The sequence below is a fragment of the Cibotium barometz genome, chromosome 5 (assembly GCF_041138505.1).
Source record: "Cibotium barometz isolate CiBa-2024 chromosome 5, ASM4113850v1, whole genome shotgun sequence".
In the NCBI taxonomy this organism is placed as follows: Eukaryota; Viridiplantae; Streptophyta; class Polypodiopsida; order Cyatheales; family Cibotiaceae; genus Cibotium; species Cibotium barometz.
The window spans coordinates 29,092,535-29,111,909 of NC_141050.1; the positions used below are offsets into that span (position 1 = coordinate 29,092,535).

At 46.0% G+C, this 19,375-nt stretch overlaps 1 protein-coding gene across 1 annotated transcript in view; it reads right to left on the minus strand.

Annotated features, from left to right (window-relative positions):
* Positions 1 to 385: 385 nt before the first annotated feature.
* LOC147638326 (aminoaldehyde dehydrogenase ALDH10A9, peroxisomal-like) overlaps positions 386 to 19,375 on the minus strand; it is a 109,849-nt gene continuing 90,859 nt past the window's right edge. Inside the window, exons 4-15 of the mRNA XM_086798253.1 lie at positions 13,734 to 13,882; positions 13,556 to 13,648; positions 13,321 to 13,444; positions 13,098 to 13,163; positions 2,665 to 2,731; positions 2,493 to 2,569; positions 2,284 to 2,397; positions 2,069 to 2,146; positions 1,803 to 1,954; positions 1,195 to 1,255; positions 1,003 to 1,109; positions 386 to 914 (exon numbers count right to left, since the gene is read on the minus strand). Coding sequence (XP_086654379.1) covers positions 824 to 914; positions 1,003 to 1,109; positions 1,195 to 1,255; positions 1,803 to 1,954; positions 2,069 to 2,146; positions 2,284 to 2,397; positions 2,493 to 2,569; positions 2,665 to 2,731; positions 13,098 to 13,163; positions 13,321 to 13,444; positions 13,556 to 13,648; positions 13,734 to 13,882 — 1,179 coding nt within the window. The 3' untranslated portion in view covers positions 386 to 823. The remainder of the gene's footprint in view (positions 915 to 1,002; positions 1,110 to 1,194; positions 1,256 to 1,802; positions 1,955 to 2,068; positions 2,147 to 2,283; positions 2,398 to 2,492; positions 2,570 to 2,664; positions 2,732 to 13,097; positions 13,164 to 13,320; positions 13,445 to 13,555; positions 13,649 to 13,733; positions 13,883 to 19,375) is intronic.

Genomic DNA, 19,375 nt, shown 5'->3' on the forward strand with positions numbered 1-19,375 from the left:
GAGCACACTCTTAGTAGTTTTGATACTAATCAGTGATGTGAGAAACTAAAAGAAGAAGAGCTTAGAGGAGAGAAGGAAACGAGTAATGGAGAGGAGGAAAACGAAGAAAAGAAGAAGAGCAAATACAAGAAAAGAGGAAGAGAAAAAAGCATTAAAGGAAAGGAGGAGAAAGGAAGGGATAAGGAAGAGGGGAAGGAGACAGAGGAGGAGGAGCTAGCTGCTCTCACTGCAATGAATGGACCTTGCTGATGCAAAACAGGCACCAAGAGGGTATTTGTAGCAAGGCAAAGGAGTATCCAGGACAATCCGCGGTGGCCAAACTTTGGGCGAGACACAGTTTGGTGTGATGTTTCGAGCACATTTTAGCTTAAAGATGTTTCACAGGTTTGGACACGTCAAAACACAATTTTTGTTACTACACAAACTTTTAGCATCAGAGGCTTCACAGACTCAAAAAAGATAGTCAGGGAAGAAAAAGGAAGACGGGGGACTCCCCATCCACCCGTGGTCCATCACATTTTTGAAATTATTGTCAGAAGAAAGATGGGCCAGGTTGAGAGCATAAAGCTTGAAGCCCCTAAGAAAAAGCCATGGCTTCTTAGTACAATGATGCTGCCTTGTTGGTCCTACTGTGTAAGTTTGGCAATTCCTCTTGTGAGCTATTTCGATGGGACCACACCCTCTTGAACATAACGTCCTTTGTTCTTTGAAGACCATATGATGTGATACATCTCTGAGCTGTGCTCTGAGGTGATTATTCTCACAAAAAGCCTTTTAGAAGCTACACATCTAATTCAATACTGTCTGATTGTTGATGTCCCCTTCACAGTTCTGAAGGCGATGGGTACCAATTCCACGGCTCCTCTGATATATATTTCGTCACTTGCTTGATACTCAAGTAATTTTCCAGGCCCCTGTGCAGTTCAAGTCCCGATGCTTTTAGAGGATCATGCACAAGCAAAGACGGGGTCAAAAATGCATTGAGATTGTGGATATGTTTACCATTCACCCAACTCTCGTCCAAACCCACTGCGCTTCGTTCCCCCCCACGGTGCTTGACAAAAGGTGGGTTGTGAGCAGTTGATCCATACTATGCCTGCTTGTAGAGCCTGTAAACAATCAAATCCAAACAGCTCAGAATCTACCATGTTGACTGTAATCACGAAAGAAAGATAAAGAAGAGATAATAGGTACCTCAGAAACACGTCTGCAACGCTCTTCATCCTTTGACAGAACAGCACCAGCCAAACCATACCTACAAATCATTGAAAAAAGAATACAGAAATATGACAGCTAGAACTGGGGACATTCTAAGGGAGTATAAGCAAACGAGGGCAACAGGCCCATCTGGCCCATTGTCTTAAGACAGTAACTCCCCCATCATAACTCCCGCCTAGGGCCATCTTGAATGCCCATTGTCTTGGACAGGGTATACCCCCACCCACTCTTATGAGTGCTGCCCAATAAAGGGGGCCATCTGTCCTCACATTGTCCTAGACAGAGGATGTCCCCATCCATCCTTGAGCACCAAGACCATCTACCCTCATTCGGTGGTGCTCAAGGATGTCCCCATCCATCCTTGAGCACCACCCAATGAGGGTAGATGGTCTTGGCTACCCCATCCATACGTGAGCACCACCCAGAAGGACGGGGGGGGGGGGGGGGGGGGTGGCGGGGATGGGGGGGTGCGGCTTGTTCTCCCCCATCCAAACCCCAACCCATACTTGAAGTTTATGATTTACATGTGAGCGGCCTCAAACAGTCTTTAGTGATGCCCGTTAGCTATTGATGCAAGCACGTACGATGAGTCATTTGCTAGCTCAATAGCTTCCTCCTCGGTCTTGAAAGTTGTGACAGCTAGAACTGGACCAAACACCTCCTCTTTCCATACTTGCATAGATGGCTTAACATTACCAAGAATAGTAGGAGCTACAAAATAGCCCTTCTCTAGATGCTGCCAAAACCAGCACAAAAGGTGAGAAATAAAAGGCCCCCTCTTGACTAACAGAACAATAATAGATGGATAATAAAGCAATGCTCAGGACCAAATGGGTTTCAAAACTCCTACATCAGGGCGGCCACCTCCACAAAGTACAGTTGCACCCTCCTCTTGAGCAGATGATATGAAGCTCAAAATCTTCTTGTACTGATACCAGATATCCATCAACTCCCAAATATCAGCACGAGAGCAAAAAAATTCCACCATTAAAAATTATAAAGTGGAAGTAGGCAAGCTTTCCAATTTCAGAAAAAAAAGAGAAGCATCCAAAAAGGCAGTAGAACCTGTCCTTCGCTTACTACAGGTCCAAGCCTGCAGCCTTTTTCCAATGGGTCCGAAATCTTTATGCATTTTGTCCAATTTACAAGTTCATTGATGAACTCACTTGTAATGCTCTCCTGCCAAAAATTATCAAAAAAATATATTTAGACTCATAATATACCCAAATCAATGTGAAGTAATGCAGAGAATATGATTACATAACAGGAAGTACCTGCACTAGAAGCCGCGATGTTGCACTACAGATTTGGCCATTTGTCCAGAAGCAACCAAACATAGCCCACTCCACAGCTAGCCATCAATTTGTGGCATTTTAGTAGAAAATAAACCTCTACATGGAGCAAAATTCAAGAGTGCACTTGCTGGACTGGACAAAGAGTTTGTACCTTTCACTATGTCAACATCATTAAAGACAATGATAGGACTCTTTCCCCCCAGCTCCAACGTAACAGGCTACAAAAAAACAATCTAAATAAGGCCATAAAAAATTCAGCAACCGATTATCAATGGCATCTAACTGTGTTTTGCCCATTTTACGATACCAATATCAGTTTTCCTCTCAACCTGTGCACATGTGCACGTGTGTGGGTGCCATGCATGCGGGTGGAGTTGCTAGGTGTGTACATAGCGCTTTATATGAGAGACAGAGAAAGAGAGAGAGAGAGAGAGAGAGAGAGAGAGATCATGTATTTAATCGAACACATTTATTGGATGGAGTGCACAAGATCTCAGGGACGGTTTATTCAATCATCTTTTGATATGGAGGTCCTGGCTTTAAGTTGGGATTCAATGTAGCTTCATGTGGGTAGTTATTTTTAAATGAATTTATTTTCTAAGGTTCAATTATATTCTCTCATTTGGCAGAAAATCTCTTGGCATCTAGTTTTGGAAAAAAATTGATGAGATTTCTCTGTGACCATGGATAACTTATTGTTATCAGCATGGTGAGGATGGGCCATTGTGTCATATTTTCCTTGAGGTGCACTAGCTGCACTGGTGATACTTTTGGGAATGTGCAAATTTGGACTCTATTAAGTAGATCTATTAAGTAAAGATCCCTTTATAGACCTAGATTCAGGTTTATGGATCGGTACTAGGTTTTAGTACTAGAGATGTTACCCGAGGGAGACACAGCATTGATGGTATGACCTATACTTGATTTCCACATACCTTTTGCTCACATCCGTACTCTAGCCTGGGATCATAGCAAATATTGGATGGCATTTGTTTTGGAGTTCTTGCATGTTGTAATGGTGCTGGGTTTTCCTTAGGGAGCATTTTGGATACACCTTTGTTCCATCTCAGATTTCGAGATGAGAGAGACTATCACTTATTGCATGTAAGATGGGGTTCTTGGATAGAACTTGATTATCCGGCGATTTTATCTTCTGGATGGGGCTTAATTTTCTTTTAGTGTGCAAATACAAAGGTGGAGATGGGTATAACGCTTGGTTCCTTGGGAGAGTTTAGTAACTTCGTATGGGATTTATGGTTTCTTTCAAGAAACGGTACTACTCCAGGTAAGCATTCCCTAAGAATATCCTCTCGAGTTTTGACATCAGGTTCATAGAGTTTACATGTGGTCACATAATCAAGACCTGGCCAGCCTTACGCAGGTATGATTTGGGCCAGTGAGTTGCTACAGACACAGTTTTACTTGAGGCAAGATTGTCGTGGATGTGTTCTACACTTACGATAGCCTCGTGATCTCTATTTGGGCAAGATTGCCATAGACGAGTGTTCTACATTTATGGTAGCCTTAGAATTATGGGAGGAAGTAAGAGGGTATATCATATAGAGCAGATTGACATGATGGGCTAACCTGAAGGCAGTGTCCTGCAGGTGGGAGTCTGGTTGTGTCAAGGCACGATTGGGAAGGAATCAATCACTCTTGACTTAATCTTATGTCTAAAGAGGATCTTGTATGGAGTGTATCCCGGTGGTATGGGACGCTAGAATCCACTACATGCAAGGTTTCTGGATACATATATATTCCTTTTTTGTGGATTTTTGGACTGAGGGGAAGTGGCAAAGTTGATTTGAGAAATCAATTACAGGAAGGAAGAAAGAATAAGACTATGGATTGTAGATGTTCGGAGAAAGTGTTATGTTGTTGCTTGGTATTTGAACTATGAACGGGTCTATGTTTTGGGTAAAGCGGTTATGCTTTGCTGGGTGTGAAGCTTCTTTGCTTCATAGATGTGTTTACATAAAGCAATTATGCTTTGCCAAATGCTAGGTAAAGCTTCTTTACTAAGATCGATCTGAGGATCTTGCACATATATTTTGCAGAGATCCAGATTTAGATGAGATTTCGCTGATATTGAGATCAGCAAGGTTCTCCCCAGAAGATTCAATTTGTATGCCAAAAGAGATTGCTAGCAACCTTAAGAAATCTTTCGGAAGACTTGCACGCTAAGGACTGATAGATTGTAAGACGTGTATGGGGTATGTTCTAGTGGTATGGGACACAAGGAGTATCACATGTGCAGGTTTACAAGGTTCCATTGAGGTAGATGTTTTAGCTTCTGATGGGATAGTTATTCAGAACTCAAGATTGCTCGATGCCTAGTTCCTAGGGTGAGTGCATTACCCTCTGATATGGCAAATGTCCAGTTCATCAGCCACACCTTTGATGTGGCAAATGTACGGCTTAAGGGGCATGCTTCTGACAAGGCAGATGCCCAAGTATAAGCTTTTATGCCTATTATCCAGAGCTGTGTAGCGAGGTATTGACTGGTGGGATTATATTAGTTCAACCAAGTTCCAGTAGAGAGTGTGAACCTGTACAAGGTAGCAGATCACTCTCTGTATGAGAGTAAGCCCAAAGCTTTGCGGAAAGCTCCAAAGTTTTCTCGAGGTAAAGCCTTTGTGAATAGATCTGCAACATTATCCTGTGTAAGGCAGTAAGATAAACTGATCTCCCCTGCATGTAACCTCTTTCTGACATAGTGATAATGAATCTCAATGTGCTTGGTACGTGCATGAAATACTAGATTTCGTGCCACGGCCATACCACGCTGGCTATCAGTGAGAATGGTGGTGGGTGTCTACTGACACTCACGAAGATCAGCCAATAATCTCCTCAACCATACACAATCTACTGTAGCTGTGACGACTGCCCTGTACTCAGCCTCACAAGAGATGTGGCAACAGTGGGTTGCTTTTTACTCAACCAAGATATTCATGAACTGCCAAGAAAAAAACAATTCCCACTGGATTGCCTCGTATCATAATCACCAGCCCAATCTGAATCACTGTATGCATAAAGCTGCAAGCTGCCCCCCCTGGGATAGAACAAACCAAGATCCAGGGTACCCTGAAGATAACGAAATATGCGTTTGATTGCTTGCCAATGCTTTGTGCCTGGGCTGTGCATGAATTTGCTCAACAAAGACACCCCAAAAGATATGTCTGGCCTCGTGTTACACAAGTAAATGAGACATCCCACTGCCTGGCTGTAAATGCCAGCCTCAAAAGGCTCTCCAATATCATGCATAGTAAGCCGTACACCTGGTTCTACTGGAGTAGAAATGGGCTTACATTCATCCATGTGAAACCTTTTTAGCAAACTTTTTATGTACTTAGTCTACTGCATAACAATGCCATCATCTGTATGCATAAACTGTATGCCAAGATAGTAGTGTAAAGGCCCCAAATCTGACATATCAAATTTAGCTTTCAAATCAGCTTTCAAATCTGAAATTTGTGCTTTGCTAGTACCTGTAATGAGCATCTCATCTACATACAAGATGACTATGAGAATATCGGCATCAGTTTTCTTCACATACAATGTGCTTTCAGCTGGACTATTCACATAACCTTGGCTAGTTAGATGAGCATGTATTTTATCATACCAAGCTCTTGGAGCTTGCTTTAACCCATACAATGCTTTGTGTAACCTGCATACTTTATGTTCCTCACAAGGAACTACAAAACCAATGGGCTGATTTACATATACTTCCTCCTGTAAATCCCCATTTAAGAATGCAGTTTTGATGTCCAATTGATGCAATTTCCATTTAAGAATGCAGTTTTGATGTCCAATTGATGTACTTTCTATCCTTTATGTGCAGCCAATGCAATCACTGATCTTATTGTGGTCATTCTCGAAGGAGCAAAAGTCTCCCCATAATCTATTCCCTTTTTCTGGGAATAGCCTTTAGCCACAAGTCTTGCTTTGTACCTGTCAATAGTACCATCAAACTTCCTTTTGACTTTGTACACCCACTTTGTTCCAATGACATGCTTGCCTTTAGGCAATTCCACAAGATCCCAAGTATTGTTCTTCATGATAGAAGAGATTTCAGCTTGCATAGCTTGCACCCAATGCTCATTCTCATGTGCCTCTTCATAAGAAGAAGGCTCTTCTGAATCAAAGAGACCACCCATGGCTAATGCAGACTCCCCACGATGTATATTCAATGCATGGCTAGAACTAGCCCTTGTTCTACCTGTGAGTGGAGCTGCAAGTTTGCTTTCTTGCAAAGTTTTCAGCAACCATCTTGGCACTGACTTGGCTGTGTCTATGGTTGTTTGCTCTTCCCTGACAAGATCTTCCACTTCTTCCATAGAAGGGGGCTGAATGGCTGGCTGTTCCACATGTTCTACATGAGGATTTTCTTGTGTAGGGGCTGACTGATCTCAATACCCCCTAATTGCAATGGGTAATAGTCCATCAAACATGTCCTGTTTGCCCGAGTTTGAGAGAGGTGTGAAAGCCCAAGTAGGAAGGTGGTAAAGAATGAAGAGTGTTGGTGACCAGCTGTCTGTCTGGGATAACCTCATCAATGTTGAGCAATTGTTCCTGCAAATCTTTCACTTTGGTGAGATGATCTGCCATGGAATCACCCTCATCCATAGAAAGAAGATCTAATTGCCTCTTCAAGTAGGCAACTCTTGCCTCGTTGCGTACCTGATACATTGCTTCCAATGTGTCCCATGCAAGCTTCGATGTCTTGCAAGAACGAATGTGCGGAATAATAGTCCTTTTCACTGAAAGGGCTATCAATGACATGGCTTGTGCATCCCTAGAGTCCCATCTCTTCTGCTCTTGTGTGGGAGCAGGTTCTACTTCAGGAGCTCTTTGAGCACCTCCCCTTTGAGGCGTGGCTGGCTGTATGGTAAGTGGGCGTGTGTCATCACCACACACGATGCCCCAAAGCCCTTTGGCTACCAGCAAATTACGGATCATGAAACTCCAGAGGGAGTAGTTAGATCCATCCAACTTGTCCTCCTAGGTGAGCACACCAAATACATCTATAGCATTTTGAGCCATGTCAACAAAATATACTTGCAAGCAAACCAAGCACCACTATGCACTGCCAGGCAACCAGATGTCCTGTGCAAATGTTTGCCTGCAAACTGAAGCAAGTGTAAACCTGCACCAAATTGTCCAATTACACACAATGTGTATACATATGCGACAAATCACAACTGTAATGCCCAATTACATGCTCCAATCTGAAAAGCCCCAATTTTTATGCACTCCAATCGCTTCAATGTGCAGTTAATTGGCCAATTTTCACAAAAGCCCCAAATTTCTGCAATTGAAAGAGGTTCAATTTGCTGATTTTGACCTCAATTTGGAAAACCCCCAAATTGCAAGCAAAGCAACATGTCCAATTTTTCAATTTGGCCTCAAATTGAGAAATCCCCCAAATTGCCTAAACCCTGGATCACTTGCAACTTGCAAATTTTCCTGGCAATCCCCCAGAACTTTGTTCGAATCTGACCAGTCCTGAAATGGCTGCAAAATTTGTATTTTCATGTGAATAAAAATCTGTATAAAAGGTACCTGCAAGCCAGTACCCGGAATGAGTTGGCTGGCTGGTGTGACCACCCGCAAACAAGCGCTGGGGGAGAACAGCAGACGAAGGTTGCAGACAGGTCGCGACACGTCAAGGCGAAACGGGCGGGCCGCCGGCGGACGGGAGGCGCTGAGAGGCGGCGGCGATGCTCGCTACAGCCGCCGGCCGGGAGAAGCTGAAGGGCGGCGGCGGCGGTGCTCTCCCCACTAGTGCCGCCGGCTATTGGCGGACAGAACCGCTAGCGGACGGACTGAACCAGTCAACGGAAATGCGCAAGCGAGGAACGGACGGACTGCGCCGACGGAATTTCGCAGGCAGCTGTAGAGGGGCTTGGACTGAATCTCCAGAGCTCTGATACCAATTGTTGGTGTTGGACTCACACACTCACACACTCACACACACACAAACCTGTACATTAGGGTTAGGTGCAGGATGGAGAAGCTCACACAGAAATGAGAGAGAGAGAGAGAGAGAGAGAGAGAGAGAGAGAGAGAGAGAGAGAGAGCCAAAAGTGTGGTAGCCACAAAATGCAAGTCAACCCTTGCATGTGTGTCACATCCATATAATATAGAAGTACAAAATATTATATGTAGAGTGTCCTTTCACACTTGATATCCAAGGGGAAAAACCACATGGGAAAAAGTGCCCTTGGTTAAGCCCTGTTCACACATAGCACTACCATAAGTGAGCATATGCCTACAAGTGGAAAGTGCATGAATGGTGAACCAAATTATGGAGTTAGCTGTCAAATGTAGTCTGAGTTTCTTTTGGATTCGACGGATCACGGACAGTAATGCCGAAGGCCTCAACAAGCAGGCGTTGGTGGTATATCAATGTTGACATACCAGTGCTAAGTAGCATGATTCGAGGGATTGGAGACTTAGCCTCTAGCTCAGGGGAGGTTTGCGGATCTAAACCTACAATTGGGTGGTGAGCTAGCCTGCGCCCCTCTTAGGGGGTTTGTACTAATCGCTCGTGTTTTGCGTTTAGGAGATCCGTGGGGTCGTAACAGGTGTAGGCGGTGTCAGGGTTGGGACTCTTTGAGAAGTGACTCTCTATGTTGACGGAGCTCAAGGAGGAAGACTCTGAGGCAACGTTGATCTGAATAGTCTATGATCTTGTCCAAAGGCTCAAAGCCCTCTCTGAAAAGACAATAAAATCTCCCCCAAATCTCGTAGTAGTATACGGGGCAATGGCAAATGTAGTGCTCCTCTGACTCAACCTCTCACTGACACAATTTACAGATCCTGTCCTCATGGGGTATCCTCTCAGTTCTTCCTATCTCTATTTGAAGGCGGTGTGAAGATACCCGTAAATGGCCAACCGCAATCTGCATGGCATGTGACATGTAAATATCAAGGTACCCAGGCCTCCGGATGAACCCATCATCTGTGAGCCTCAAGAAATGATCCATGTAGTACTGCATCTTTGTGTGCAATGGCTCAAAATGGTGTAATCCATGTGGCCTGAATGTAAAGCCCGAGTAGATCATATCGGATCACCCGGTTCTTGTCCTCATGTGTGAGCCTCTAGACTGTACTGAAGTGGTAGGAGCCAATTCACTTGAACTCTATGAGCCTCAAACCATGATCATAGCTGGAATGGCCATCCTCAATGAGCATGAGGAAGTGATCTCTGTAGAAGTGCATCTTTGGTGGGAGCTCCGAAGGTGTGATCCATGTGCATTGGTTGCAGAGGCTGAGAAGACGTAACCGGATAACCCAGTTGGTGTCCTCATGTGAGAAAGAGAGAGAAAGAAAGAAAGAAAGAAAGTTATATAAACGTCTACAAAATATGTAAAAGGGTAACAGCTGGGTACAATTATAGAGCTAAGTGATAGATGAGGTGAATGTATAGACCTCCTTAGGGTGCATGCCACCTCTCCCTAGTAGTGGTCCATGTAGAACATCGGCCATGGGGCAATCAAGGGCAGCTGCCAAAAGGCCACCTATGTCCACCGAGTCGAATGGCTAAGTGAAAGTACTCTCGTACCGTTGTAGGCTGTCCTGGATCTAAATCTGTAGGCCAGATGTCTACCGTGGGGGTGGGGGGCGCTTGGTGCGCTGTAGTACGGATGCTCGCTCCCTTGCGACTCCTTTGGTTTGTCTCAGTGGGATGGCTCTGGCGGGTGCATCGGTGGTGCTCCTGTCCCCTCCGTCTCCAAACAAGCTGGTCATCATCGCCTATCGGGAAAGGGGTGGTGCCTAAGGCTTGGGGTCTCTGGAGAGGATCCTACGGTGCCTAACCATCTCAAGTAAAAACATACCAAGGCATCTCTGGTCTGGGAAGTCCATAATGGACCAAATCCCTCTCGGAAGGGGGAATCTCCCCCGAGTCTCATAGTATATTGGGCATCGGATATAGTGCTCCTCTGTCTCCACCTTTGTGTGGAGAGAGAGATAATCTGCAAATCATGTGCTCTGGCTCTCCCAGTCTTTATGTGTAGGTGATGGGATGAGACTCTGATCTCGCCTATGGCAATCCTCACGGCATGTGACGTGGACGTCCGTGTAGGTGGTTCGCATGATGAAGCCATCTTCGGTGAGTCGCAGGAAATGGTCTCAGTAGAAGGCCATCTTTGAGCCAAGCTCAGCTGCGGGTGTCACCCAAGTGTCCCGAATATTATGTCTAAGGAGGTCGGTTGATCTCTCCGTGTGTGATCTATAGAAGACGAGAGGCAAGAACATATTGTAGTGGTGGGAGGCGGTCCATCTGTATACCATGTGATGTGAACCATACGGTTCGCAAACCAATTGTCATACACTTTTTTGCCTAGTAACCTTGAAGACTCCATGGTTAGATGAGATACCTATGTGGGCCCATCTCCTCTGCACTCGGCGGATGTATGAGAGAAAGAGAGAAAGAAATAAAGAAATAAAGAAGAACGAAACAAAGATATATTAAGCGTCTACTAAAGACCAAATGGGCCTATGAGACCAAAGTGATACAATAATGTCCATGGCATATTTCATCATGCAACACAAAATAAATAAAGTATAACAAATCAAAACTCATTGGAGTGGTTCAAAAATGTCCATGGAAATCTCATCATGGAATACAAGAAACATGAAACATGAGAGGAGCATCAGCCCTCAATAGATGGCATACCACTCTCCAATATATTAACCATGGGGCTAATGAGTATGGCCGAGAGGTCTCCCTTAGCTATGTCACGTGGAAAAGGTAGCGTGATGGTGGTGGAGCATGTCCTGGATCTAGAGATGATGATTGGATCGTGGTGGTTGTCCGCAGGGCCACGGGCGCCAAGCATGCTAGAGTGTGCATGCCTAGTCCAAGTATGGGTCCATGACAGCCCAAGGTTGGTCTATGAGATCCACTGTGTGGGTGTCCTACTCTTGGGTCCAGAAAGAGCTGGTGATGGTTGGATGGCAAGGGAGGGGCAGAGTGGCTGGGGGCTACGATCTCTCTAAAATGTGTCCTTGTGTTTGCAGAGCTCGAGCACGAAGAGACCCGGGCAACACTGGTCCGGGAAGTCAATGATCCTAGAAAGTGGACCAAACCCCTCATGGAACAGATAGTGAAACCTCCCACGGATCTCGTGGTATAGCCCTTGCTGATGCGCCCTTATGGACTTGCTGGAAGGTGTCAAGACTTGAAGGAAAACGGTTCAACAGCCAACTGACCCTGTTTGCCCTTAAGGACTTCCAAGAACTCAAGTGGGCCAAGGCACCGTGTTTTAAGTTAGCCTTGTAGGATGATCCTTTTGAGGTAGTCACTCATGCGAATAACCATGCCGTTGGTGCAGTTTTGTAACAAGGACATCTCATTGCATAAATGTGTCACAAAGTGAACCTTGCTGAGCGGCATTACTTGGTTTATGACAAGAAACTCCTAGCTATGATCCAAGCCCTCAAACATTTTCTGTATTGGTGTGAATTCACCATTCATACGGACCATGTAATTCACCTGACACGACATGCTCGTAAATAGTTAAGCACTTAAACACTTCAAGAACGATGCTAAAAATGAAATCGCACAATGTACACCACCACTGGGGCTCAAAAGGGCTGAACCCCCCCCCCCCCCCCCCCCCCCTTCTGATGTATATTATTGGAGTATATTATTTTATACAAAATTCAGCTAGCATTGATGCCAAGCTTACCATGAACAAACTGTATGAAAACAAGTTACCAAACAAGATGTCAGAGTAGAATTTCTGACATCATAGAAGATTGGTCATAGCCAATCCTCACCTTCCTGTGGATGAGAAAACGTGCCACTCACATTCCGGGACCATGCACAACAATGGCGCTCCAATACTAGCACCTGGCGCCCTCAGCCAATGGTGACCAAAAAGTGCTGGTTCTCCACAGTCCTGGCATCAGAGGTCACTCCCGAGCACGAATAAGCTCTCTGCAGGGACAAAATATCAGATTTGGGAAGCGTCAGCAGCAGCTACACTACATGTGCAGCCCCCATGCGCACCAAATAGGCACTACGGCCACGAAACAGGCACCAACATCAGTGACCAGCACCGTCAGGAAGAAGATGGCAACCAGCAGTAGCAAATGATTGTATTCCGCGTCAAAAATGCTTAGGGTTTTCTGACAGTAGATTAGGGTTTCTGTCAGATCATACGACCTGTCCGTAAACGTCCGCACAGTACAGATTAGGGTTCCATGCAGGTCATAGAAATTGGCCAGCAAATGGGGGGTATTTTTGAGCTGGTGATGACGATGGTGAAGTCAGATTTCAGTTCGGAGTAGCAAGGTGTTGGCTATGGCCTTCACCTAACAATAAAATAAAACAAGTCTGGGTCGGGGCTGTCTGGCCAGCAAAATAGATCAAGCTCTGTCACTGAAGCCCTGTTTAGTGCTACTGATCTCTCCTAACCCCCCCCTCCGGCAGCTAATGCTTAAATCCTGCCAATTATGGACTGATTATAATCTAATTTGGTGTTTTTAGAGCTTTTCCCTTTTTATCAAATAAAACATATTGCTTTTCTACAATAGGCAAGCCAAAAATGGAGCTTTGCAATGAAGTATTACCTTAGTATTCTGTGCAGCTGCTGTCATAATGGACCGACCAGTCATTGAACTACCAGTGAAGGCCAGCTAGCCATATAACAAAGTCAACCATAATCAGCACCACCAACCAAAAACTCGTTAAAATCAAGATGCGACAAAAGGATGTTCCTGCAAATTATGTAAAGAATGCCACACCATCCCATTACTAAAGCATGCAGATATGTTAGCACAAACATGAATTCACCTTATCAAGATTAGGGTGCGATGCCAAGGGTGCACCTGCTTCTTGACCTAGTCCAGTTATTATGTTCAGTACACCTGCAGGGAGACTAACTTCCTTGCATATAGATGCAAGCTCAAGGCAAGTTCTGCATGCCCATATGACAAAAGCAGCTCAATCAGTCCTGTTTACATTCAATAAGGCGTACTCATTAAATGTGAAAACTGCTACACTTTATGTTATGAGTTGGAGTGATTACATTGAAGCTAACTCTGACGGTTTCAGAACAGCGGTGCAGCCTGCCGCAAGAGCTGGAGCAACCTTCCAAGCTGCCATCAGCAATGGGTAGTTCCTGTAAGAAGAGACAGCCAAGTAATGCAAATGATAGAAAACAAACTAGCTGCATCTTTTCTGATACAGATGCCAACTTGATTTACCAAGGTGTGATTAAACCCACAACACCGATCGGTTCCTTCAGTATGTGTGTTTGAAATGTCGTCATTGGAAGTGTTACAGGAGTGTATTGCTTCTGGTCTAGTGCCTCCGCAAGATCAGCATAATACTCGAAGCATCCTGCAACATCGTCCTGTGATAGCAAATACAAAGATAACAAGATTAGGGTTCATACAAGGGTTCTAAAATCCTGGCCATAGTCGCAAGAAACATTTCAAGGTTTCGAAGGTTTTTTTGGAAATGTTTCATCCGTCACTAAAAAAACCCCAGGTCCCAGGTTTCCAAAAATTATATACATATATATATATGTATATACATATACATGGGCACTCAAGTTGCAAAACGATCTACTTAAGGGGGGAAAAACAAAAAATTAAGTTTAAAAAATGTGAATTTATTTTTTTTCGATCAAGAGGTTTCAAGGTTTTTTAGAAACTTTTTGCTTCGAAACGTTTCAAAGGTTTCGAAACGACGAAACGCGTTTTTTTGTGACTAGGATCCTAACAGCCTTTTTTGGTCCCGGAAAAGAGATCCTTCTATTAGTTATATGGAAAACCAGCCAATAGGCTGAAATACAAGCACTGAACCTCTAAAAGAGGACAAAACACCGGGGAGGATAGTCCCCTTCATGGCTGGCCGTTCTCGGAGGGAACTACCTCATACATGGGGGATGGGAACCAGTGGCCTATAGTGTCAAGGGGGGCCTCCAGCACTGTTCGAGAGGAAGGGACCTTGCTGCCATATGCGTAGGAAGACTTCTTGGCGTTTCTGCATGCAGTCCAAACCTCCCTGTAACTTCTGCCACTGGCCGCGGAGGGTATGAATGATATCTGTCAATATGGCACGGATTTGGAAGGAGGGAGAAGAGGAGAGAGGGGGTGGGAAGTGTTTTGAGGGTGCCCCGCTGCATCATGCCTGCCAAATGTGCCATGCAGCTATGCTGCTGATGATCTCCCATCTTTGACAAGTGCAATGGGACCAAGCCTCTACTGGAGAGTCGAGGGTTGGGATAGACTCTTATCTTGCAATGTGTAAGCCTGAGGGCCTTGCCATCAGCTATCTCCTCATAGTGGAGGGCGGGCCTTGACTCTGTCACCAAACGATTGCCCCCACGTGATGATGCAGGAGGCAGCCCTAGAGGTGGTGAATAGTCAAAGAATCTTTTGCCACCTGTTTGCACTTTGGGGCAGTCCCAAAGGCAATGTCGCTGCGACTCCTATGGGTAGCTGCATCTTACGCACTCCGTTGGACGACCACCAATCGCCAGCGATATGCCAACTGCTAAACTCCTGTGAGCCACTCGCCAGAGGAATAGAGTGACCTTTCGAGGACGGAAGCTGTCCCACAGTCACTTCCAATAGTCTCTGAGAAAGCTAGGCAAGATGTCCTAGGAGGACCAGTGATCTGCTGAAGTGGGTGTACCATCAATCTTACGCATCTGTATCAGTTTGGCCTAGCCTCACCGAGTAGTGAAAAAGTGGGTGGTGGGGCTCTCAGGGCTAAAAGGGTCTGTCCACTCCCACTTAACGGGGTTCCACTGGATCCGCAAGGGTCACACTCCCATAGATAGAGTCTCGAGGGCTAGAGTCTTGAGGACCTTCTCTTGCTACCTGCGACGAATTGGGGTCGGTGTGCCAGCGGTGCTCATGGAAGCCGATGATCCGGACCCTCTGAAGTGAGCCACCACTTAACTCCTGCTGGGGAGAGGGTCGGACGCCCATGCCATCTAACTGAGAAAATGAGAGCTGGACCTCCATCTAATCCTAGAACCGCCAGCGGATGTCATGGTGTGTGAAAGCTCTCAGCCACCGGGGAGGGAAGGGATCCTGTAAGGGGGTCAGCCAAACAGGGGGGATGGTGGATTCGATCGTGAGGACTGTCTGCTCTTTGTCCCGGATCTCAACGAGCCGCCTATCTTGTGTTGGTCCTTGATGCAATGAGCAAGAGCACAACTGATGGCTGAGAGAGTGAGAGAGTTGCACATTAACATGGATCCCAATGGGCACTCCAGTTCGTTAGGTGGGCATCAATATCTCCCTAGAGCAGTAGCTATCCCCTCTTCTTTTGAGCATTCGGAAGAACTTGTTATACTATAGTTCAGCCAGGCTTTCCTTAGTTGGCTGGGTCATGGGTCGCAAACCAGTCTTCTCGCCATCATGTGGTACAACACCTCCTACTGGGACTTCTTCTGGGCTTGCATTGGTTAGGTGCAACGATTGATCCGCAACTTTCTATGGGCTAGCAGCGATGGGAAAGGTAGCCTAGAGAGCGAACATTCAGCCGCAACGCAGGGGAGGCTTGGGCATCATCGACCCCTCCATCCAAAGTCCCGCCCTTTTGGGCAAGCTCATAGTTCATGGCCTTCTCCCGGGCGGCGGGCCCTGGAAGGACTTCCTCCTGGCTAGGGTCTCCGCCCGCACCCTGATTCTGGGAGGCCCTTGGCCCCCAAGTACGAGATGGATCTTCATGGAGATGCGGGCTCGTGGCTTTAGCCCTGCATTTGAGCACAAATTCACAGCCAATCTCTTGAGTGCTTGGGATCACTTTGGCCGGCCCTTCAAGAGTCTGCTCCAGTTGCATTTGAGGAGCATCTCCGACAACCTCTGATCTGGACCCCTGGTCCATTTGCCCAGTGGCCAGTGGTCACATGCTGGGGGCTTGCCCGCATATATCATGGGGAGCTTTAAGCATGGGTCCCACTAGGTCAGTTGGAGATTGTCTTGCTTGACCGCCTACACTGACAGTGACTCGACAGGATGTTATGACACTAGGGTGTCGACCAGTGGTAATTGTTTCCTTCTTGGGGATTCATGCATTTCATGGCTCAGCAAGAAGCAACCGACAGTGGCCACTTCTAGTTGTGAGGCCAAGTACAGGGCAGCATTCACAGCTACCATGGAGTGTGTATGGCTCCGCCGTCTATTGGTAGATCTTGGTATTAGACAGTCGTCTTCTACCACCATTTTCACTGACAGCCAGAGTGCATTGGCAGTGGCACGAAATCCGGTTTTTCATGCACGGACAAAGCACACTGAGGTGTATTATCATTATGTCAAGGAGAGGCGCCTTGACTTACGTACCTACACAGGCCAATGTGGAAGATGGGTTTACCAAGTCTCTTTCAAGAGAGAAGTTTGAAGCTTTCCCGCAAAGCTTTAAACTTGATTACCTCTACTAGGGTAGTCTGCTACACCGTATACACGTTCACACCATTCACTTCAGGGGGGTTTGTTAGCCTTCGGCCTCCGGGAAGTCTTGGTGTGAACAGTCTTACACATGGACACTTTTTACCTTGTGCTAGCAAGGATTTTTTCCCCGTGTGAACACACTCTAGTGTATTGGGCACTTTAGCCCTAGGACTATTAGTACTTTGTACTCTACACATTATCATTATCATAGAGTACTTCCAGCTATCACATCACGTCTCTCTCTCTCTCTCTCTCTCTCCCTTTCATAGGTCATTATGGCCTTTTGAAGACGTTAATATAACATTTCATTTCTCTCTCAGCTTCATATGACTCTCTGTGTGTGCGCATGCAGTGCGCGCGCGCGCAAAGAATCTACTCCCCCATCCAACATGTCCAAAACCAACTTCATCTACATGCTTGATTGTGCCAGCTTCTCTATACTCAGCTCCACCAGGATCTTCTCTTCTGAAGTTCCCTCTGTACCTACACCGCTGCAAGCATGTGCTACTCTCCTGCCCACAAGAACCTGTATCCAAAAGATACAAGAAGATATGCTCTACAGGTGGCCAATGGTATGATGATGGGAACTGGTTCTTATGGACACCATGTGCCCGGAATGCTACACTCTCATGCATACTGGATTTTCTTTATTGCAACTTCTTGGTGTGTACAGGAAGAGGCCCCCTTAGATGAGAGCTTCAAAACACCTTTGATGCAGATAAGAAAAACAACGCAAGTAGATGTCACAAGCCTTGGAATGTGTAAGGTACACCAGGAATGTGTAAGTACATGTCCCGACCGAAATGCACCAAGGTCTAGATGTGCACTTAACTAAGCTTGACTGCTCCAGAAGATGAGCACCTAGCTGCTCCAAAATGTGTGCTTTACTAGCACTGGGAAGTGTGCTATATAGCACCAAGATTGCACTAAAACAAGAGTGCCTGGGATGCTCCCACTCACTGATTTCCCCTTTTAAACAAGAATCCCTAAAATTCTCACAAGATATAATTTGCCCAAGAAATTTATGTATGCAAAAAGGCCCAAAATTGTGTTTACCTCTGCATGAACAATATGCTGGTGTGTACTGATCTTCCTCTTTTCTCTTCCTTATGCTCTTCACAAAGTCATAAAATACTGAACCCATTGAATACCAAACACTCGGTCACCTTGTGGCTGTGTAGATGGCAGAAGATGTAGATCTTCACGCAGCAGTAACACCTCGGACATCACGTGCTTGAGAGATGACGTAGACCTTTGAGCAGCAGCACAGCAGGTGTGCCTCGAAAGACAGGTGTGCAAAAGACCTCCAGAGCCCAGGCAGCAGGCGGGCAGCACCTGGTTCTACCTTCCAGAAATGGCCAGGTGGCGAGCAGGCTGACTGGGGGCAGCACTTCTGTTGAATAGGAGGCAGGCATCTGGGAGGCAGCGGCGGTCTGAGGCAGAGTTGCGCTGAGTTCCGGCGGAAATGGCCACGTGGCTGGGAGAAGGAGGATCACTCAACACTAGTGCCACCAGGAGGCTAAGCGGCGCCGCCAACTGGCTGGGCAGTGGTGGTGTGCTGCCCAAACAGCAGCTCTCGGCTTTGAGATGGCAACAGCGATGGCATTCAGATCTGTGGCGGTTTGATCAGTTCTGCAGCTGTGCTCTGATGCCAACTGTTGGTCCTTACAACTGATGGTGGAGAGAGAGAGAAGGAAGATAAGCTGCACATTAACGAGAATTAACAAGGGATTAAGGGCAGCACACACGAGTCATGGGAAATACTTATTCATTATGATAAATGGTCCCTTTTTATAGGAGAGGACAAGGTGTGGTCATAGGCTGCCACCACATATGCCACATGTCACATATGATGCCAAGTGTCCCTAATAGATGTCAACTTGCCACGCATCACTACTTACATAATATCCTTCTCGGGGATGAACCTCGTCCTGCAGACATTGCACCTGCCACTCCAGGGCGAGGTGCTCAGCAGGCTGCGCAGCCTGTAGTTGCCACTCCGGAGCATAAAAGGTGAGATGCACGTGATGCCCAAGCTATGGCAGTGATCTCTTTATCAGTGAAGAGATCAATTATCCCACACATTCGGTCATGTAAAACGTCACAACGTGCATGTATCAGTCCAAGAATGAGGCCAAAGTTGCCTTTTTGAAGAAAGAGCTTGAAAACTTGGACATGAAAGAACATCACAGTATGGCTGATCATCTCACTAAGATCCAGGATCTTAGAGAGCAATTGCTCAACATAGAAGAAGTTGTACTGAAATTTTTAATTCATTGCCAAAGTCGTACCTCAACTTCCACACTTCTCTCACCTTGTCATTGAGGGGCAACCCTCAACCCCTATTGTTTGAGGAGTTGGTTGGTTTGCTATTACAGAAGAAACAAACGCAGAAGAATAAGTCTTCCATGGCACATGGCAATGATCAAGCTTTAGTT